Consider the following 23,005-nt stretch of genomic DNA (forward strand, 5'->3'; position numbering starts at 1 on the left):
TCCTGCCTTGCTGGGGTCAGTCTCATGAAGGCCCCCACAGACCCCTGTGGAGGACAGGTGTGTGAGCCTCCGCAGAATGCTTGGGCCATAGGGCAGGATTGCAGCACCCCTAGCAGTGTGGCCCACGTCCTGCCTACCTCCTCCCCAGTGGTGTAGGGGCAGCTAGAGGGGGCTCACAGCCTGATCAACCATGGGGCGTTTTGGGGGACGGGCTAGCCGGGTGTGGAAGGAGCTTCGCCTCCTCCACTCCCTCCTGAGCCTCCCACCTGGACCCCCAGGTTCAGGGTTAGTGCCCACCCTTGAGGCTTTCAGATGAGACCTCCAGGTGGTCTGGGACCAAGGCCATCCTCCTTGGCCTCCTCTTAGCCTCAGGTCCTCACTGCTCCATAGGCCCAGGGCCTGGAATTTATTTTTCCTCTGCTTTCCTTTCTTCTTTTGGGACCTGGCTGCTGTTGCTGGTCCCACTGTCTGCTAGTATTTGGCTCGGGCTGTCTCTTGAGCCCTGTTCCCTAGAGGCTCTGACCTAGGGAGGGGGCTTGTTGGGGAGTGGGAGGCTGAACCTCACTGGGGGACTCCAGTATCAGCCTGCACTCACCTGCCTGCTGCGTGCTTACTCTCTTGTTCACTCACCTGCTCACCCATCTGCCCACCCACCTGCTCACCCATCTGCCCACCCACCTGCACACCCACCTGCTCACCCGCCTGCCCACCCACCTGCACACTCGCCTGCTCACCCATCTGCACACCCACCTGCACACTCACCTGCTCACCCATCTGCACACCCACCTGCACACTCACCTGCTCACCCATCTGCCCACCCACCTGCACACCCACCTGCTCACCCACCTGCACACTCACCTGCTCACCCACCTGTACACCCATCTGCACACTCACCTGCACACCCACCTGCTCACCCACCTGCACACCCATCTGCACACTCACCTGCACACCCATCTGCACACCCACCTGCTCACCTATCTGTACACTCACCTGCTCACCCATCTGCCCACCCACCTGTACACTCACCTGCACACCCATCTGCACACTCACCTGCACACTCATCTGCCCACCCACCTGCACACCCACCTGCACACTCACCTGCACACTCACCTGCTCACCCACCTGCTCACTCACCTGCCCACCCACCTGTACACTCACCTGCACACCCACCTGTACACTCACCTGCCCACTCACCTGCACACTCACCTGCACACTCACCTGCACACTCACCTGCTCACCCACCTGCTCACTCACCTGCACACTCACCTGCACACCCACCTGTACACTCACCTGCACACCCACCTGTACACTCACCTGCCCACTCACCTGCACACCCACCTGCCCACCCACCTGCACACCCACCTGCTCACCCACCTGCCCACCCACCTGCACACCCACCTGCACACTCACCTGCCCACCCACCTGCACACCCACCTGCACACTCACCTGCTCACCCACCTGCTCACTCACCTGCCCACCCACCTGCACACCTACCTGCACACTCACCTGCACACCCACCTGCACACCCACCTGCTCACTCACCTGCCCACCCACCTGCACACCCACCTGCTCACCCACCTGCACACTCACCTGCACACCCACCTGCTCACTCACCTGCACACTCACCTGCCCACCCACCTGCTCACTCACCTGCACACCCACCTGCACACTCACCTGCACACTCACCTGCACACCCACCTGCTCACCCATCCGCCCACCCACCTGCACACCCACCTGCTCACCCACCTGCACACTCACCTGCACACCCACCTTCACACACATCTGCACACTCATCTGCACACCCACCTGCTCACCCACCTGCACACCCACCTTCACACACATCTGCACACTCACCTGCTCACCCACCTGCACACCCACCTGCACACTCACCTGCTCACCCACCTGCACACCCACCTGCACACTCACCTGCTCACCCACCTGCTCACCCATCTGCACACTCACCTGCACACTCATCTGCTCATCCACCTGCACACTCACCTGCTCACCCATCTGCACACCCATGTGCACACTCACCTGCTCACCCACCTGTACACTCACCTGCTCACCCACCTGCACACCCACCTGCACACTCACCTGCACACCCACCTGCACACCCACCTGCTCACTCACCTGCTCATTCACCTGCTCACCCACCTGCACACCCACCTGCTCACTCACCTGCACACCCACCTGCACACCCACCTGCACACTCACCTGCACACCCACCTGCACACCCACCTGCTCACTCATCTGCTCATTCACCTGCTCACCCACCTGCATACCCACCTGCTCACTCACCTGCTCATTCACCTGCACACCCACCTGCACACCTACCTGCACACTCACCTGCACACCCACCTGCACACCCACCTGCACACCCACCTGCTCACTCACCTGCTCATTCACCTGCTCATCTGCATACTCACCTGCATGCTTACCAACATGTTCACCTGCTCATTCACCTGCTCACCTGCATATTCACTTGTGCACTCATTCACCTGCTCACCTGCACACCTACCTGCTCGCTCATTCACCTGTTCACCTGCTTGCTTATTCATCTGACTTTCCCCCCACTGCCTCCAATCCCATGTGGCCTCTGGGAGGATGCACATACTGGTGGTATGAACTTGGTGGTCAGTGTCTAGTGTCTGTCTAGCCCCAGTGCTCCGTGCACACTGTGACCCTTACACCACCCCAGGACTCTGTTAGGGCTGGGAGGGCATCTCTTCTGCCGCATATGGAATTAACCTTGGTTTGTCATTATGTCACATCCAGCTAGTGGTTCCAGTACTTTATGCTCTACAAAACTTCAGCTTTAGAATAGAGAAGAGCTCACGTGCTGGATGGATGATACCACATTGGCTTCGAATCACCTTGCAGTGTGCATGCCCACACTGGGTAATGTTGGCAGTAATGTGCTAGCCTTTGCTGGATTGGTGATGGAGGCTGGTGCCAGCAGCTTGGTCGAGCTGGGCCCAGGTGAGCAGTCGTGCGTTGGAGGAGGAGTGTGGCCTGGGCACCCCAGGCCTGTTATGGTACTGCTGTCCCCACGGTCAGCTGGTGCTGGTATCTCGGCTCAGAGGGCAGCGTGCAGGTCTCAGCTTGCCCTTTGTTTCCATCAAGGTCGGACAGTTAGGGTGTGAGCAGTTGGGGAACAGGGCAGTTTTTGTGAAGCATCTGCTAAGTTCAGGTCCTGCGCCAGGGCTTTCAGAGCTGGTCTTCTCCTAGTCTGCACTGAAGCCTCCCAAGGTTGGGTTTTTATCTCATTTGTAAGTGAAACCGAGGCTCAGAGTGGCTAAGCAAGCAACCTGAAGCCACACAGCCATGACTTTCAGTTCTTGTGTTGGTTTCCTATGGCTGCTGTCACACATGACTACAGCCCTGGTGGCTTAAACAACACAGATTTATTCTCTTACAGTTCTGGAGATCAGAGTGCCAAAATCAAGGCGTCAGCAGGGCTGCGTTCCCTTCCAGCGGCCAGAGGGGAGAGCCCGCTTCCCTGTCTCTCCAGCTTCTCCCCTTCCCCATCTTCACAGCCAACAGTATTACACTGGCCACCCCACCACGGTCACCTCTCCCTCTGAGCTCAGCGGGGAAAGGCTCTCTGTTTTTAAACATTCATGCAGTTAGACTGGGCCTGCCTGCATAATCCAGACTAATCTCCTCTTTTCGAGTTCCATGACCTTGATCTCATCTGCAGAGTTCCTTTTGCCAGGCCAGATAGCATTCAGAGATCCTGGGGATTAGGGTGGGGGCATATTTGAGGGGTTGTCATTCTGCTGATTACAGTTCACAAGCCCAGGCTGAGAACTTTATCCAGAACAAGGCCCTTGTGTTGTCATTTGGGGAAACTGAGGCCCAGTGTGTCATGGAGGGCACTGCCAGGGCTGGGACTCCTGACCCAGTTTCTTCCCCCACACTCCACTGCCTCTTCTGAACAGAAATCGCAGCAGCCCTCACGGGCACACAGCTTGTGTTGTTTGCATTGCTAGGCACCAATTATCTCCTCTTGCAACATGCCCTGCGCATGAAAGGAGCTGGTCCTTCTCCATGGCTGGGAGAATGTGTCCTCCCCAGGACCCCTGGGAAGATGGCACTATTAAGCCAGGCTTGTTGATGATCATTTCGGTCAACAATCACCCTGCTGTTAGTTTTATGTGAAACGCGGGAAGCCCAATTTGCTGTCCTCAAACTGAGCCTTATCTCGTTTCTAACCGGGCGGGTCCACACCGCTCTGCCTAATTTCAGGGACACTGTCTTGCAGGAGACACCGTCACGTTCCTGTCCTGCCTTCTGAGTCCTCTGAGTTATCTGGGCCTCCTGCCCTCATTTCTCCGGGGCCTGGGAAAGGGAAGGGGCTTGTCCAAGGTCACAGAGCAGGTTGGGGCAAAGAGGGGGCCTGCTCTGTCCGCTGTGTGCTGGTGGGGGGCTTCCTACTGCCAGGCAACTTGCTGCCTTCCGGCTGGATGCCTGTGAACCCTTCGTCTCCCCAGGGCTCTCCACTGCTGCCGTGGGGCTACTCCCACTGGGAGTGGGTGGCACCCAAGGAGGTCACTGTGGGGATGTTTGTGGGGTTTCCATATGCAGCCCCGGAATGGGGACCCAGGGAGGAAGGGGTACAACACCAGGAGTTTCCAGCATCTTTTCTAGAATGGCTGTGTTGCTGCCCAGACTTTCTTCCTTTAACTTGCTTCTTATTAAGAAATAGATAAAAAGCAATAAGCTTGGAGAATAATGAGACAGCGATTACTCCACAGCCCGCCTTTATCACATTGTCAGCAATAAAGCATTTTAGCTTCAGATCTTAGCCTTTTAAGAAATCAAGCTTGGCAGGTGGAGCGGAGGCACCCTGTGTGTCATCCTCCTCCCTCCCCCACTTTTCCCAGAGAGAGCTGTGGCCCGGAATCGGAGCTCAGCATTCTCGTGCAGTTTTTAAAAATTTCTCCTGCCTGGGAAGCCTCTAACAACGTGAGGATGCTTTGCAGGTTTTCAGACTTTATAGAAATGGTATCGCGTGTGTGTTCCTCAGTGGCTTGCCCCCATCCTCATCGTGTTTTTGAGATGTATTCCTATGGATATGTGTGACTCTATTTGGTTCATCTTTTTGTTTTGGTTTGCTTTTTTTCTGTTTGTTTGTTTTGTTTTGGGTTTTTTGCTTTTTTTTTTTAGAGATGGTCTTTTTCAGATTGCCCAGGCTGGACTCACACTCCTGGACTCCAGCACGCCTCCCGCCTCGGCCTCCCGAGTGGCTGGGACTACAGGAGTGTGCCCCTCTGCCTGGCTCTTGTTTGCTCACTTTTATCTCCCTACAGTATTTCTTTGTTGGGTTAAACCACAAGTTGGTCTCCTGGGGAGGACATTTAGGTGGTTTACAGTTTTCACTAGTACAGCTGGTGTTGGCAGACCCGGTCTTGCGCCTGTCTCATTGGGCGCTTGTGCTGGACTTTGTCAAGGGTGTGAGCATCTTCAGGCTGCAGGAAACTGCGCCAGGCTGTTCTCTGATCCACGGCACCGATCATCAGCATCCCCTCTGCGGCCCGTTCTTACGTGTGCACTGTCACACAGCATGACCACTTTTTACTCTCTGCCAATCCAGTGGCGTCTCGTTGTCGGAATTGCTGTTTCCCTAATGACACTTGCGACTGGGCGTCTCCTCACGTACTTGTTGGCTACGCAGGTTTCGTCTTTTGTGGCTCTCCTCTTCCTATACCTCCGCCCCTTCTCATGTATTTCCTTAATGATGTTAGGGATTCTGCGTATGATCCTTTGTCTGGGAGGGGACTTACACATGGCTCCTCCCAGGTGGCAGCTTGTTGTCCAACTCTGCTCACCTAGCTGCTTTCTGGCAGCGTTTGTAATCCTCATATAGTCGGGTTTCACGGTCGTTCCCTTCATGGTTTGTTCTTTCTGTTCCTTGATTAAGAAATCGTTTTCTACCTGAAAGCTCAAGTTTTTATTTTTATTTCCTTAAAATGTTCTCTCTGTTTTAAAATAACAGCTTTATGGAGATAGAATTCACAAACTAAAAGTATGCTATATGTATATGTATGTGTATATATGTGTGTGTATATGTATGTGTGTGTATATATATACACACATATACACACAAATATATATGAAAGTATGCAATCCCATGGTTTTCTTTTTTTTTTTTTTTTCCTTTGGGACAGAGTCTCACTCTGTTGCCTAGGCTGGAGTACAGTGGCGTGATCTCGGCTCACTACAGCCTCCACCTACTGAGGTCAAGCAATTTTCCTGCCTCAGCCTCCCAAGTAGCTGGAACTACAGGTGCCTGCCACAACACCCAGCTAATTTTTGTATTTTCAGTAGAGATGGGGTTTTGCCATGTTGGCCAGGCTAGTCTCGAACTCCTGACCTCAGGTGATCCACCCGCCTCAGCCTCTCAAAGTGCTGGGATTACAGGCGTTAGCCACTGCATCCAGCCAATCCAGTGGTTTTCAGTATAGTTGCAGAGATGCACGCTCATCACCACCATCTAATTCCGGATCATTTTAGTCATCCCAGAAAGGAACCCCGTTTCCATTGACAGTCACCCCCGTCCCCTCCTTGCCTGCACCAGCCCTTGGAAACTACTCATCTACTTTGTCTCTATGAATCTACCTATTCTGGACATTTTGTATAAATGGAAACATACAGTATGTGATCTTTGGTGTCTCACTTCTTTCCTGTAGTATAAGAAGAGCCCAAGTTTTTTTATTTGTATTATTTAATTATTTTTAGAGATGGGAGTTTGCTATGTTGCCCAGGCTGAGGTGCAGTGGCTATTCACAGGTGTGATCATAGCACACTGCAGCTTTGAACTCCTAGCTTCAAGTGATCTTCCCATCTCAGCCTCCTGAGGGGTTGGGCTTACAAGCATGTATCACCATGCCTGATCTCAGAAAAAAAAGTTTAAAGTTAAAAAAAAAAAATCGGCCGGGTGCGGTGGCTCACGCCTGTAATCCCAGCACTTTGGGAAGCAGAGGTGGGCAGATCACAAGGTTAGGAGATCGAGACCATCCTGGCTAACTTGGTGAAACCCCATCTCTACTAAAAATACACAAAATTAGCCGGGTGAGGTGGCGGGCGCCTGTAGTCCCAGCTGCTCGGGAGGCTGAGGCAGGAGAATGGCATGAACCCGGGAGGCAGAGCTTGCAGTGAGCCGAGATTGTGCCACTGCACTCCAGCCTGGGCGACAGAGCGAGACTCTGTCTCAAAAAAAAAAAAAACAAACCACAATGGAGTCTTGCTATGTTGCTCAGGCTGGTCTCTAGCTCCTGGGCTCCAGCGATCCTTCCACATTGGCCTCCCAAAGTGCTGGGATTACAGGCGTGAGCCACTGTGCCTGGTCAAAATAGTTTTTTCACATAGAACTCTCTGACCTTCCTGGAACTTTTTCTGTGTATGGTATGAGGCTGAGATGGAGTTTTACTGTTTTCTGGGCGGACAGCTTGTTGCTGTTGCGTCCCCGTTCATGAAGCACTCTGTTCTGTCCCCGCGGGCACCCGGCCACACACCAGGCGTGTGGGTCTCTTCTGGGCTTCACCTTGCCCTTCCACGTGGCTGTGTTATCTTTTCTGTAGAGTCTGGTGCACATAGAGCTGTCTTCTCTGAACTCCCATGGCCCTAGGAATCCTGCCACCTGGCTGGTGAGGATTTATTCTTGTTTTCATTGCCTCAGTGAAACGCAGTCCAGATGTGCTGCTGCTGCCAGATGGAACCGCCCAGAGCCCCCTCCTTCTCTTGCTGCAGGGCCTCGGATTCCCACCGCTGCCGCTCACCGCTCACCGCTCACCGCAAATCAAGTGCCTTCCCTGAGCCGCTTTCCCAGTGCTGGCTGTGATGACCCAGCCACGCCTGGATTTCTGTGTTTCCTGAGCCGCCTCCACCTGCTGCACCTCCCACCTCTCCCACGTCTCCTCATTGTTCTTACCAACTCTGTTGTAAAGCAGTCTCGGGGCAGAGCTGTGGGGGGAGGGCATCATCCTGGCCCCCCAGCTCTTCCCACAGAGCCTGGCACTTGGTAGAGATTTGGATGACATCTAGTGATGAAAGCAACGCCCATGCACTTTCTCCTGAAACCAGCAAAAGTCTCCCCTTTATGCAACCAGGGGCGTGGCATCTGCATTCTAGGGCTCGGTAAGGGTTGTTTATTCTCCCCCCATGCAGACTTCAGTCCTGCGCGATTAGTTGCATCATAATCCCTCTAGCTTTTGTTGCATTTGCTTCAGAGTTCAGCCACTAATTAATAGTAAGGGGCAGGAGGGTGCAGGGTCCATCGGAGATGGGGGCTGGGAGCTGGACAACTGGAACAGTGACCACAGAACTGAGTGTTAGAATCACCCGCAGGGCGTTTAAAATGCAAACTGATGCCCACGTCCCTCCCCTAGAGAGTCCAATTCAGTTAGTCTCAGGGGAAGAGATCAGATTTTAAAAGCTCCCCAAGGAGCCAGGAGGGTGTACCTTTCAGCCTGATGCTGGGAGCCGCAAGCTGAATGTGATGTGACCGCTGTCTGGTGAGATGTCGCTCCCAGGCAGGACTAGCTGACATCTGCACACAGTCTGGATCTGTCACTGATTCCCAACGTTAGCAGTGAAGTTGGGGTTGGTGGGGGAGTGTGATGGGCATTAACAGTGCCGACACCTTCACTATCTGCTGCACACACACAGGTCAATTTCCAATGTATGCAGGCCTTGAAGGCACAGGGAAGGAGTTCTTTTCCCCTTGTCCCCATATGTGAAGCAATTCCACAGTTTTCATTTGGCTTGTCAGGCTTCCGAAGCAGTGGACGGAGAAATGAGTTTGAGTTTTGGTTTGAGAACACTGGTGGTTCCCAGGCAGATCCAAAGTAGGGCACATTCTAGATGAACTGAGCCGGAGCGGGGCTTTCCATTCAGCTGCTCCCTCCAGATTTCAGTGACTTGGGAAGCCTCATGGCTTTTCCTGGAATTAAATGCTGGGTGCCCAGGGGCCCCTGAAGCTGGGGAGAAGCAGGCAGCCGATGTGTGGGAGTCCCCAGCCCAGAGCAGAGTGGCCCAAGCGGGGGACAGATGGCACTGAGAGGACGGGCGTGCGCTCATTGGGGAAGGCTGACCGGCCAGCACGAGGAGATTTCATTCTCATTAGGGCAGCCATTTGTTTTCCTCTTCTCTAGCTACTTTTCTTCCCCTGTAGGTACTGGGAAGTGTGTCCTTGGCATGTTTGATTTCTAATCCGGCTGTGGGAGTGTGAGGTGGAGGGTGTGGAGCTCCGGTCGTGGCAGCTCCGTTTTTGCATGCATCGGCTAGGTGGGACTTCAGGTTCCCATGATTCCACATCTCCGGGCATGGAGGTGGATCTCAGGAGAAGCTGGTGCCAGCCTGCAGGCCACGTGTGACCTGGCGAGGCTCAGAGGCTGTGGGGTCTTTGGCTCAGACTGAAAACCTCACTAACATCAAGTCTTTTCACATCTGGGGCTGGGCGCTTATCTGGTGCCCTTGGAGGCGAGGTCCCGGAGGAGAGATGGGTCAAGAATAATGCAGTTCAGAGTGATGCTCCCTGGAGCCTGGGCCCTGAAAGTTGCCTTGCGTCACGAAGGGAATTTCTGCTCTGGGAGAGGACGGGAGTCAGGCTGTTTCCCAAGCCCCATCCCCTGCCTCAGTGGGTTGTCTGGAAGAGCCCTGGTTGTGAGAACACACACACACACACACACACACACACACACACACACACACACTTCAAATTTTAGCCCTGTTTTTATGAGTTCTGTGACTGGGTGGTTATGGAGCCCCTTGGAACCTCGATCTCTTTGCTGGGGGAGTAGGTAAAAGTTGCTGTGCCTCCTTGCCAGGCAAAGCTTAGAATGAGCATTCCTGATAACCATAGTGATGACGTCATGAGAGGCCCAGGGTCACCGCGCCAGAACCCCAGGGTTGGTGTGGAAGCTGCGAGTTAGACAGAGAGAGCCTTGGCTGTAGACAGACCCAGGTTCAAATCCCAGCCCTGCAAGGTTCCCACTGGGTGACCTTGGCCTTGCCTGACATCGCTGTGTCTCAGGCACCTTGTCAATAACACAGTGGTAGCAGTGACAGGATGTCCCTCATCAGCCTGGTGTGATGGGCTGTGCTCAGTGTGTGCTGGCATATGGTGAGCACTCTGCAAAATGTGTGTGTGTGAATGGGAAAAGATGCTTCTCTTCTCTATGCCCCAAGTGGATGGGAGAACTCTTTCCCATGCCCAGGGCACTGGAAGGCATTGCTGAGCTTGCAGCCAGCTGCCTCGACCTGCAACACCCAGCATGCCCATTTGTGGGCTGTGGGCACTGAGGCCTGCCTGGCTCCATGCAGCCACCACCAAAAGCTGTCCTCACAGGAACCCAATGCCCTCCTCAGTCCTCTTGCCTTCATCCATAAATAATGCCCGTTTCACATTCAGCCTGCCCCTCCGAGAGCTGTGATGCCTTCCAGGAGCTGGTGTCAGCTGGGATTGGCATGGCCATTGATGCTAAGGGGCACAGCACAGGTGTACCTGGACCTGTTGTGGATCCACCTCCCTGCCTTTGTTCAGGGTGTGCCCTCAGCTCTTATGTGCCTTTTGTCTCCCCATCCTCACAATCTGTCTGTCAGAGTCCTGCTTGCTCTTCAGTGCTCAGCTCGAGTGTCACCTCCTTCAGGAAGGAGGCCCCGATTTCTCTTGGTCAGCACACTCCTTTTCTCTGCCCCTCTCTCCTGGGCTGCGCCTCCTTACTCCACTCTTTGCTTTGCAGTAGACGTGGTTATTCTTGCAGCTCCTTCATGAGGCCAAGGGTCCCTCACAGGAAGAGATGTGCCTTTGACCAATAATGTACTGCCCCCGCCCCCACCCCCACCCCCACCCCCACCCTCCACTGGTCCTGTGGGTGGCTGGCTTTGTGACCTGGGGCAGACTCATCTACGCTGAGCATTCCTTTTTTTCCTTTGTAAGACGGGGTTCTGCCTGGCAGGGTCCTGCGGAGATTGGGGGAGCAGAGTTGGCTCTTCTGGAACTGGGGTAGGTAAGCAGCTTCCTGTGCCACACCGGGAACCTTCTTTGTTCCAGAGGCTCCTGCCCGAACCAAGACTGTTCAGCCGCTGCTTTCTCTCCCCCTATTATGGGGAACTCAGCACCCCACTGGTAGCCTGGACTGTGATGAAATCGATAACTCTCCTTTTGGGTCTGAGATTAGAGGATTCTCTCTGCGCTACAAGAATTTCAGTCCTTTGGGCCGGGCGCGGTGGCTCACGCCTGTAATCCCAGCACTTTGGGAGGCCGAGATGGGCGGATCACGAGGTCAGGAGATCGAGACCATCCTGACTAACGCGGTGAAACCCCGTCTCTACTAAAAATACAAAAATTAACCGGGCGCGGTGGCGGGCGCCTGTAGTCCCAGCCACACGGGAGGCTGAGGCAGGAGAATGGCGTGAACCCGGGAGGCGGAGCTTGCAGTGAGTGGAGATTGTGCCACCGCACTCCAGCCTGGGTGACAGAGCGAGACTCCGTCTCAAAAAAAAAAAAAAAAAAAAAAAAGGAATTTCAGTCCTTTGGTGACCCTTTGGAATGCCGAGATCCAGGGAGTAGGCAGGCCTGGAGTTGCACTATCTCCCAAGTCCCTGGAGAAGATGGGGCCATCCCCAGGCGGTGCTGGCCCAGCTCACAGGGCGCTTTGGTGAACCCATACAAGCAGAGCGCCCCAGGCCTTGCTGGGGGAAACCTGGAGGTGCTCATGCATTGGAGGTGTAGGGTAGCCAGGAACATGCAGCTACAGGACCTGCTGGGCCTGACATGCGGGCAGTGGCTACCTCGTGATGAAAGCAGCGGCCAAGGGCTAGTGCCTGCTGGCTAGGATGGGGCACTGCAGGATGTGTGGCCAGTGTGGCCCTTCTGTTGCCTCCAGCCCGGGATGGGTGGTGCTGAGCCAGAGTGGGGGGAGGACTGCCTGGGAAGAGGAGGCCGGCTGCTTCCCGGAGCCTCCAGGCCACCACTCCCTGGGTCTGTGGCTGCCACTTTGCCTCCTTGACCCTCAGTTTCTTCATCTGTACACTGGGGGACTGGTCACCTGCCTCACCCTGAGGAATGTTGAGGACTAATATGTATAAGGCACACGATTGCTGTTTGGTAGATGAATGTGGTTATGGATGGGTTTTTCTAGAATCTGCATCTCTGTGTCCCTGGTGCTTGGAGCTCCCCATGGCTGGTGGTACCAAGAGCACTGGCTTAAGATTCTGGAGCCCGGTTCTCCCTGGCCCTGCCCTGCCTGTGTTACTTGGTGCACCTTTGAACCTTGTTTCTGCACTTTGTGGGAGGTATGTGTTGGTTTCATGAGGCCCTTCCGCCCCATGGAGCCACCAGCCCTGAGGCTGCAGCTGACCCCTCTTGAAGTGGAAGGAGAAGGGGATTTAATCAGCCAACCTGCTGCGCTGAACAGTGGTATCAGCTCTCTTGCACAGGGCCCATGGAGTTGCTGGGCATGAGCCCTGATGGAGGCCTGCGGCTTGGAATGGCCAGGTCTCCTGCTAATGACCTGCCACAAGCCTGCCTGGCCCCAGACCTTGCAGAAATTGACCAGGGCTGGGAAGCCATGCTGTAGGGCCTTGCACAGGGGGAGGGGCTGGGAGGCAGACCTGGGGAGGGTGTGCAGCAGCTGGAGAGTTGGGCTCTGTGTATCACCAGGTGTCACCATGTGTCCCTGTGTGTCACTGCAGCTCCCTTGCTCCCAGCCTCCACCTTCTATGGAGAGAGGATAAACCATATTTTCTCCTGAGTGGTCGCAGACACTGTTGACGCCCAGCCCCGATCCCTAGGCACTAACTGCTTCTGAGCCCATGGCTGTATTGCCTGCTGGCACCTGCAGCTCTGCCAGGGAGCCCTTCCTCTCCACTCTCCTCTTGGGCAGTGCTGGGACATTAATACTTCTGGTGAGCCATTGGACAGGTGAGGTGACTGAGCCCTAGAGCTCACCAGCAGGGTGGATGCCCCTTCCACTGGCTTCTTCCCTTCCCTGCCTCCCTTCTCTACCCCTCTACCTGGGCTTCCTGGGGTTGCCTCCCACATAACCCACGTGAAGTTGATTCCTCCTCTCTGAGTCTGCACCCACCCTGAGATATAAGATCATGGGGAGGCGTGCGTGAGACAGGAGCGTCAGGCACCGCAGAGTCAGATGCAAGGAGCGTGTGCCCAGAGCCCCGGATGCTGTGCCCCCTGTAGCCTCAGCAGCTCCTTGTCTGGGGTTCCCCAGCTTGGGGTACGGGGTGCTGTGTCACATGCATGGCTGAGCACTCCTGAGGAGCTCATCACAGCTACTCCTGCTGGTGGGAGCTGGTGGGACGGAGCCAGGGAGGTAGCTGAGAACAGGTCCCTCCAGGGATGAGTTCCTATTAGGGCTGCAGACATTTTTCTGGGGGCTGACTGTGCCAAGTGCTGAGCTAGGGAAGGAAGGTCACAGAGGTGATGATGGGACGTGGCTTCTGGCCCCCCAGTTCTTACTGTCTGGACACAGCAACGTCTGGAGGGGAGGTGGAGGTGACATCATCTTGCCAGAGTGAAAACCAGGCCAGGAGGGGCAATACCACACAGCCCCTGCCTCACAGCTTTCCAGAAGGCCAGTGAGCCCTGGTCCTAGTGGCAGGACCCAGCGCAGGGTGCCTGGGATGGAGCCAGCACAGCGCCAGTGGGGAGGGCTTGGCAGACCTGCAGGCTGTGTGACTCTCGCCTACCGTGCCGCACAGCTTCCCCCCACCTCCTCCTCATGGGAGCAAGGGATCCAGGAAGAGGGCGGGGTGAGGAGGGCTCAGGTCTGGCTCCTGGACACGAGAACATTGTAGAGAGACACCCTCCTCCCCGGTTGGCAGCTGGATAGGAAATCCCCCAGAATCGGTCCGATGGCCCCCAGAGGGGTTAGGGGAGCACCCAAGGGGACCCCTTGGCCAGGCCAGCCCAGGGTCACCTCCCTCATTTTGCCCTCAGGCAGCCAAGCTGCGAACTGATGTCCCCTCCCCTGTGGCTCCAGCGCTCATTACTGTAAACCCTGGGATTAATTTAATTACATGCTCATCTCCAAGAGGCTGGGGCTTGGCACGCAGTGGGATCACGAGTTTTGAGGCTGCCGGGAAGGATAGTCCTCCGCAGGAGCCGGCCCTTCCTGGGGTCTTCTGCTCTCCAGCCCCCACTGGGAGTGCCCGGATCACTCTTGTTCTTCCTGTCTGCAGAGTGCCTACTCCTGACCCAAGGGTGACTGATGCCTGGCTCACTGGCTCCTGGCAGCCTGGAGAGCTCTTCCAGGGAGCTGAGTGTGGGAGAGGGTCAGGGTGCTGGGTTTAAAATGTCAGGTGCTTCAGTGGGTGGCCATGCATGTAATGTGGAGGTGCAAGAGTTTAATCTGTTCTCTTTTTTTTTTGTTTTAAAGACAGAGTCTCGCTCTGTCGCCCATCTAGAGTACAGTGGCGCAGTCGGCTCACTGCAACCTCTGCTTCCTGGGTTCAAGCAATTCTCCTGCTTCAACCTCCGAGTAGCTGACATTACAGGTGCCTACCACCATTCTCAGATAATTTTTATATTTTTAGTAGAGACGGGGTATCACCATGTTGGCCAGGCTGGTTTTGAACTCCTGACCTCAGGTGATCTGCCCGCCTCGGCCTCCCAAAGTGCTGGGATTACAGGCATGATCCACCGCACCTGGCCATTCTTTTTTTCTGAAAGAAGGATTTCAGAACTAGATTAGAAGTTGATTATTTGAAAATTACCAGTAAACGATGTGAATAAATAAAAACCCACTGGTTCCCTCAACTGAGCTGCCGCACAGTCAGGATTTCTGTGGACTTCCTTCCTGAACTCACGTCAATGCGTGGATATTTTTAAACGTCGCAGCCGTTGTGCATGTCGTTTTGTGTCCAGTTCTTTCCACTGGCATTTTAAGTGTTTTTCCATATTGTTTAGGAGACAAACTCTTTCTAAACATCATTGTAATGATGACAGGGTAGAACCCTCAGCTGTTGTTGGACAAATAGTTATTTCCAGTTTTGGCCACTCTAACAGTCTGCTTTCTTCATAATTAGAATTAATTTTTTTTTGAGATGGAGTCTCGCTCTGTCACCCAGGCTGGAGTGCAGTTGTGCGATCTCAGCTCACTGCAACCTCTGCCTCCCGGGTTCAAGTGATTCTCCTGCCTCAGCCTCCTGAGTAGCTGGGATTACAGGCGCCTGCTGTCATGCCCAGCCAATTTTATATTTTTATTAGAGATGGGGGTTTCACCATGTTGGTCAAGCTGGTCTTGAACTCCTGACCTCAGGTGATCCACCTGCCTCGGCCTCCCAAAGTGCTGGGATTACAGGCATGAGCCACCACACCCAGCCTGGAATTAATTCTTTAGGATAGATTCCATTGGAATCACTGGATGGTCTAAAATCTGTTTTAAGACTGTTGTATTGTTATTTTGAAATTTAAAAGAAAAACCCAACAAAGCCCGGCGATCTGCAGTGTATGTTGTTCTGCATAGCTGCCTGGGGTTTGGGGGAAACCTGAACAGATGGGTTTGTCAGGGGCAGCCCCTTGGTCTGGGGCCATGGGCGTGTGGCCACCTGTCTGTGCCTACAGGTGGCCCAATGTGGGGGACGGTGGCCTGTGGGCCCTGAGGTGAGGTGCTGGCTATGGGCAGGCAGGGCGTTGCTGGTGACCTGTGGGATGGCCTGTCTGCGTCCCTTCTCCTGATGCCGCCTGCCAGCCTGATCACTGTCTTTAACCCTTCCTGGGAGGTGGGTGTGAAACCCCAGTTGTATCTGAGGGGGCTGACTGCTCAGACTGGAGCAGGGGCACCCAGTGAGGGTGCTGAGGCTGACGGGGCAGCTGCGGACTTGGATTTCAGCCCACCCCTCCTCCGATTGTGGGCTCACCGAGAGGGAAGTGCGGGGAGCTAGCTCCTTGCTCACCCTGTGGGAACCAGCAGCGGGAGGTGGGCGGCTGAAAGTGCACCCACCTCCTGAATGGTTCTGTGGCAGTGAAGGGCAGAGGACAAGTTAGTGCCCATCTTGGGCTGTTGGTCACACACAGTGGCTGGGTCCTCCCTCTGGCTCAGGGCTGCCCCCGGGAGCACTGTCCCATGGGGGTGCTGTGGTGAGCAGGGGCCCTGTGGCTGTGCGAGGATTGCACTGCAGAGAGCCTTCGGGAGAGCGGTGTGACTGGGAATGGCGTCTTCTTTCTGAGTCTCTGCCAGCTTCTTTCCAAAGCTGAGGCTGTCAGCTCTGCCCAAGGCGGCCAGAAACACTGGGTCCCAAAGACTGACCTGTGGGGTGGGCCTGGGTGGTGGGGAGAGGGGCTGGAAGGCTCACCTGCTGGTGGTGGGAACGCTTTGTTCCTCGTGGCCTCTGCACCTGGAAAATGAGGATGGTGGCTGCTTGTCCTTTGCAAGGCACCAGATGCAGGGGGCATCATGTGTCCCATATGGGACAGTGGGCTCCCCCCACCCGACTGCCCCCAGAAGGAGACCACACGTGGGTCTGTAGTCATTGGAGCGTTCTTGTCCTAGCTCTGTCAGAGTGAGGGAGCTGGAAGGGTCTCTGCAGTTTACTTGGTCACTGCTTCCCGGGACTGTGTTCCAGGGAGCCCTCCTGTTAGTGGGGTATAGGACATGAAGGTTTGGGGAGCCTAGGCTGCACCCCATCTCCCCGTGCTCAGAGGGACGCAGCACAGCCTGAATGCTGAGGCCTCTTGCCATCACACCTCTTTGCTTGGGGTGGGCCTGGGACCTGCTTGTCAGGATTGACAGAGTGATGAGTAAACTGAGGCCAGGGAGGGAGGGATCAGGGCTGGTGAGGTGTGAGGCCCTGAGGTCATCCTGAGGGCAGGGGTGGCCTGCCTGGCAGGGCGGGGAGGCTGGGCCTGGATGGGGAGCCGCCCTTCTCTCCTCTCTAGAAGGCCCCACATTCCTGGGAGGTGACTGGGCTGCAGGAGGAGGGGAGGCTGGTTTGCAGTGTTCCCCAGCAGTGAGTGTGTCCGGGCGGGGCTCCAGTACCTGCTCCTGCCTGTGGCTGGGCCAGTGGCTCTGCTGGGCCCTGGGCCTGGTCCAGGGCTGAGTAGGGGGCTCCCAGGCATCCTGTTATTGGCGTGCTGGGGGTGGACAGATGCTTCATTGGTCGTGTGGTTGGCATGGCGGTCCTGGCTTGTCCCCAGCTGCACCCAAGCCCCGGCACCCCCAGGCATGTTAACAGCCTGTAGAGTCCATCCCCAGCCCTGAGGTGGTGATGGGGACTAGACAGCTGGCTGTGTGTGGTCAAAGGGGCTGATGTCTCTGCTTCTGCAGTCGAGGGTCAGCGGCATGAACCTGGGAAGACCCTGCGTCCTGCTGTCGGGTGGGCTGGTGGGTGGACAGCCGTCGGGGTGGATGGCGTCTGGGCTGGCATCTATCTGGGCCAGGTGATCTCCGGGGAGAGGTGTTAATAGCCCATCCCTTACCAGGTGGCTTTGTGGCCCACAGGGGTGCTTGGGACAGCCTTGCCACCCCCTTGCCTCTTTTCCAAACCTGCTGTCGCTGGGTGACCCGGCCGGTGTTCTGCATCCGTCCCGTTCCTGCCTCTCCTCCCTTCCCCCAGCCCTCTGCCCTGAGGGTTTGCTCTGGGCATCCTGGGGGCTGAGCTGACTCCCGGCCTGGGGGGAGGCAGGACCAGGGGTGTGGGATGGTTGGGTGTGGGGGTGGGGATAGGATATTTTTGTGTTTTCCTGACGTGACTGGAAAGCAGGGTCAGTGGTGAGGGTGGGTGAATTTCACCTGCACCAGTGGTCTGCACAGATTGGGCTCCCTTAGCCTGAGGTCAGAAACTGGGGACACGTGACCGGGGGGTTCCATGGGGTTCCTGACTGTCGTATGGGGAAGGTGGCTGCTCACCTGCAGCATATGCTGCAGGCACGCGTCTCCTGTGAGAAGTTCCTGGGTGATCAGGTGAAGGATCCCAGATGCTGACTTGGCAAGTTCAGGAGGCTGTTTCCCCACTGTGTAGGGGAGGGGGCTCCCCGGACCCTGACCCTGGGGTGGGCTGTGACCTGGCTGTGTTTAGGAGAGCTCCGTTTGAGCCTGCAGCATCTTGGAAGCTGAAGGACTTGCTCCAGCACAGGCTGGCGAGGCCACCCACCCCTCACCTTTCCACAGGTCCTGAAGGTCCTGACAACAGCTCAGAGGACCACAGTGAGGGTGGCGGGTGGGTCCTGCAAGGCTGGCCTCTGTGTGTCATGCCTTGGTGTCAGGTGCTCTATGGCGGGAAGGCTTTGGCCACAGGCCATGCTGTTTCCGGAGGGCGGATGAGGGCAGGGGGTGCTGGGGTCTCACCTGGCTGTGGGGTGGGACTCCTCAGACCCAAACCTTCCATGCCAGGCGTGAGGCCAGTTGGCTTCTGTAATTTCATGCCTTGCTGTCAGGTGCCCTGTGGCGAAGGGCTTTGGCCACAGGCCATGCTGGCTTCCCAGGGCTGGTGAGGGCAGGAGGGGCTGGGGTCTCACCTGTCTGTGGAGCAGGGCTCCCTAGACGCAAGCCTTCCATTGCAGGCCTCGTGGGGCCATTGTGGTTGCACTGGGGACGGAGTCTGCTGGAGGCTAATGTCCCCCTTCCTCTTGTGTCCTTCCAGATCCCTCATCCACCTACATCAGGCAACTGGAGAGCAAAGTGAGGCTGCTGGAGGGTGACAAGCTCCTCGCACAGGTAGGCCGGCTGTGGGTGGCGCTGCCTTGAGGACCGTGACCCAGCGCCCACCCCTCCAGCTCACCCAGGGCACCCTTCCCCTTGGGACCCATGCCCTCCCCCGACCTGCTCCCACTGCCACCCGTCACCTCCTGGAAAGTGGGGCCAGGGACCTAACCCTGGCTCCCACGCCTCTGGGCTTCCCTCCGCCCAGCCCTCCATGCTGACTGCCCGGTATGCGAGCTCCTCGGGGCTGGCCCAGGGCCTGAGAGGGTGGACAACACCCAGTTGGTGAAGACATGGGCTGCTTCACTCCTCTGGCAGACGGGCAGATCCAGGCAGGAGATGGGGCAGACTTACATGGAAGCCTCCCCGCCTCTGCCATGCTGGACTTACTGGCCGCTTCCTCCCTGGGCTGGGGTCCCCTCCTCCCTCCTGGGCCCGGCCTCACCCACAGACAGATGAGGCTGCTACCCTGTGCAGGGCTGGGCAGCAGCGGCACAGTGTGGGAGGGGTCGGCTGCAGGGGGTAGGTGGGGTTGGATGAGGGTCTGTGCCTCTTGAGTGTGGCTGGAGCTTGGAGGGGACGTGTGACTGCCAGGACAAGGGCTTTCCCTGCTGCAGGTGGGGCAGGCATGGGGGCTGCCGAGAGGAGGCTGTGGGCAGTCTCGATTGGGTGTTGGGGGCGAGCTGGCTTGGCGGCCCCTCAAGCTGCTCACTCCCCCAGCCTCCAAGCCCTCCTGCGCATCCCTGGCTTCATCCCAGTCTCCCTCTTCCTGCTCTTCCCACTGGGCCATGAGCGGTCAGCCTGGGATACCCAAAGCGTTTCTCTGGGAACCAACCACAGGGATGGCTCAGCTGCCTGGCCCTGTTGCTAGGTGACCAGCCAGGCTTGGTGCCCAGTGCCCAGCTCAGGAATTCCATGGCACCCTCTCTGCCCACTGGGCAGCTGCTGGGAGGCTCACGGGCCCTGCAGGGAGCATAGCTCCCACTGAGGTCATCCCCTCAGGCCCCCACTGCGTGGGCCGTGGGGTAGGTTCCCAGGGCCTGGTGGGACTTAGCAGGGTACATGTTCCCCATTTGGCCTCTTGCGAACTCTCCTCCACCCCGCTCCCACCCGCCCCCCCGCCAACATACACGTGCAAGTGCATAGCCAAGTTCTGAATGGCAAGGCTGGCTTTTGTAATTTCATGCCTTGCTGTCAGGTGCCCTGTGGCGAAGGGCTTTGGCCACAGGCCGGGCTGGCTTCCCAGGGCTGGTGAGGGCAGGAGGGGCTGGGGTCACACCTGTCTGTGGAGCAGGGCTCCCTAGACGCAAGCCTTCCATTGCAGGCCTGGTGGGGCCATTGTGGTTGCTAAGGAGGGTGTGCGGGCGCTGCAGGCAGAAGTGACACCAGGAGAAGATCGTGGCTCAGGGACCTTTGCTTTGGAGAAAGTCCGCATGCAGTGTGTAGGAGAGGGAGTCCTGCCTCTGGGTGGTGGCAGGGGGCTACTGCTCTGCAGAGTGAGGGCCAGGACCATGCTCTGGTGGCTGAAGCTCGGGCCCCCGGGTCAGTGACCTCACGCGTCTGCCCTGATCTGGAGTTTCTTTGTCTCATTGTTCCTGTGGAGAAGTGGGTTGGAAGCTCCAGCTCTGAATTTGGGATGCTGTTTGCAGTGTTCTTTCTTTCTTTTTCTTTCTTTCTTTTTTTTTTTTGAGACAGAATTTCGCTCTTGTTGCTCAGGCTGGAGTACAATGGTGTGATCTCAGCTCACCGCAACCTCTGTCTCCCAGGTTCAAGTGATTCTCCTGCCTCAGCCTCCCGAGTAGCTGGGATTACAGGCATGCGCCACCATGCCCAGCTAATTTTGCATTTTTAGTAGAGACAGGGGTTTCATCATGTTGGTCAGGCTGGTCTCGAACTCCTGACCTCAGGTGATCCTCCCGCCTCGGCCTCCCAAAGTGCTGGGATTACAGGCGTGAACCACTACGCCCGGCCCTGCAGTGTTATTTCTATGAGAAGTGTGTTCCGCAGTCCAACCAGAGAGCAGCTCATGGTCCTGTTTCCACAAGGACAGGAGTGTGCCTGACCCCTTGGCCCCTGCAGGCCACGGTGTCCCACTGGAAAAATACACCCCAGTTCCTGACCATGTACTTGCAGAAAACCTGAACCCAAGTGGGCTGTGGAGGAGCAGCCCTTCTTTCTGCCTTCCTTCCTGGGGTGCTTCTGGTCTCACAGGGGGCCCTCCGCCATAAGTTGTGTCCGCCTGCCCTGCACCCACTTGTGCACAGGTGCAGGTGGATGGCAGCTTCAGCCTTGAGCCCCAAGGATGGAGTGGCTGGCTCTGCCCAGGGCTCTCTCCCTCCCCAGGCCTGCTGCCACCTGCTCCCTGGGGGTAGCAGCAGGGCTCTGTTCACATCCTCATCTGTGGGCCAGGCCTGCAGGGCACCAACATCAGATCCTAATGACTGGGGAGCTGCTGGCGCTTGCCTGGACGCAGGCTTGCTGGCTGCAGGCAGTTGGACTGGAATTTAGGGGCAGAAACCTGCTGTTGCCTGCTTGTTGTTACATACAACCAGGGTGCGGAACTCAGAGATCATCAGTGCGAAAAGGGAGCAAAATGTTTCGTTTCCTTGGCAGAAATTTGCTTTCTCCCCAAATGATGCCCGGTCAAGCCATGCTGCTGGAGTGGTGGCTGAAGGAGCTTGTGTCTCTGTGTGGTGTGGCAGGAGGGCACCCAGGGCCCATCCCTAGCTGCTTTCTCAGCATGGACTCTGCAGCAGGCAAAGGTCTTGCCCCGGGGCTCCCAGCAAGTGGTGTCAGGGCCATACCCAGCACCCTGAAAGAGGGCAGATGTATGCTGCTGGGGCCTTGGCCCCTGGTGCTTGCATGGTTTCCTCACCCTGTCCCCATGCTGCAGTGGAGGCCCCTGAACCTCATAACTGAGGCTTCAGGAGCTGGTGGCATCCCCAGAACCCATGGCATCAGCAGAACCAGGGGAGCCACGGCTGGGTGTGGTGGCTCACACCTGTAAAGCCAGCACTTTGGGAGGTTGAGGTGGGCAGATCGCTTGAGGTCAGAAATTTGAGACCAGCCTGGGCAACACAGTGAAACCCCGTCTCTACTAAAAATACAAAAATTAGCCTTGTATGGTGTCACATGCCTGTAATCCCAGTTACTTGGGAGGCTGAGGCAGGAGAATTGCTTGAACCGGGGAGGCGGAGGTTGCAGTGAGCCGAGATTGCGCCATTGCACTCCAGCCTGGGAAACAGTGAGACTCCACCTCAAAAAAGAAAAAAGGAGGAACTAGAGGAGCTGGGATCATGGGCAGGGTTCCTGCTGGCCACGGAGGAGGGCACTGCTGTGCTGAGCTATGCAGGAGAGAGAGACAGAGAGGCAGGGTGAGGGAGGGGCAGCAGTGGGTCCCAAGCCTGCCTTTGGATTCCTGGGGCAGCTTCAATGGCACCAGCTTTATGGGGATCCTTAGGCCACTTTCTCTCCCAGGTCTCTGCTCGACTGAGAAGTGGGCACTCATTCACTCAGTGTGTAACTGACCACCTACTATGTACGTGGCCCTGGGGATGCAGGGCTGGCCAGGCAGAGGCCTGCCCTCAGGGAGCTGGCAGGCCAGTCTCACCCTTGTTCCTGCTTGACCACCACCTTGTCCAGCCTGCAGGACCCACATGCACAGAGAGGCCCCTGGAGGATAGGGGAGGTGAAGAGAGCTTATGGCAGGGCCCTGCCCACGAGGACAGTGGTGGCCCCGTTCTCAGGGAGGCACCAGGAAGATAGGGTTTACTTAGTCTCTGTTCTCCTGGCCTCCTGTCTGCAGCCCTCCCTGACTACCCATAGGAGGCCTGGTGCTTGCCCTGAGCTCTCTCAGTCCCTGGGCTGCCCACCTTTGCTGATAGGGTGTCATGACCTATCCTTGTGGATCCTGGTCCCCACCCCTGTGGGACTGTCATCTTTTCCAGGACAGGGCTGCAGGGCCTGAGTGGCCACATCTGTGTCTCCAGTGCTCAGCATGGTTGAACTGGGTGGATGTTCCTTGGGGATCCTGTGGCTGATCCCTGTCCAGTCTCCATGGCCAAGAGGGGAGGCTCTTGTTGCTCACAATAAGGAAGGCCCACTTAACCAAGAGAGGGCTTCAGCAGGTAGTGAGGTTACCATCTTTGGAGGTCACCAAGAGATGGCTGGGTGACCATGGTTGGAAATCTATTTTTTTTTTTTTTTTTTTTGAGACGGAGTCTTGCTCTGTCGCCCAGGCTGGAGTGCAGTGGTGCAATCTCGGCTCACCGCAAGCTCCACCTGCCGGGTTCACGCCATTCTCCTGGCTCAGCCTCCCTGTAGCTGGGACAACAGGTGCCCAC

The 23,005-nt window shown here is 56.6% G+C and overlaps 1 protein-coding gene across 3 annotated transcripts in view; it reads left to right on the forward strand.

The window, feature by feature from the left end:
• LOC105467433 (coiled-coil domain containing 85C) overlaps window positions 1-23,005 on the forward strand; it is a 93,253-nt gene that overhangs the window by 53,613 nt on the left and 16,635 nt on the right. For all 3 annotated transcript variants that reach the window (XM_071099629.1, XM_071099630.1, XM_011717036.3), the window contains exon 2: window positions 18,604-18,677. In XM_071099629.1, the coding sequence (XP_070955730.1) occupies window positions 18,604-18,677 (74 nt within the window). The remainder of the gene's footprint in view (window positions 1-18,603; window positions 18,678-23,005) is intronic.

This window comes from Macaca nemestrina, chromosome 7 (genome assembly GCF_043159975.1).
Source record: "Macaca nemestrina isolate mMacNem1 chromosome 7, mMacNem.hap1, whole genome shotgun sequence".
Taxonomy (NCBI): Eukaryota; Metazoa; Chordata; class Mammalia; order Primates; family Cercopithecidae; genus Macaca; species Macaca nemestrina.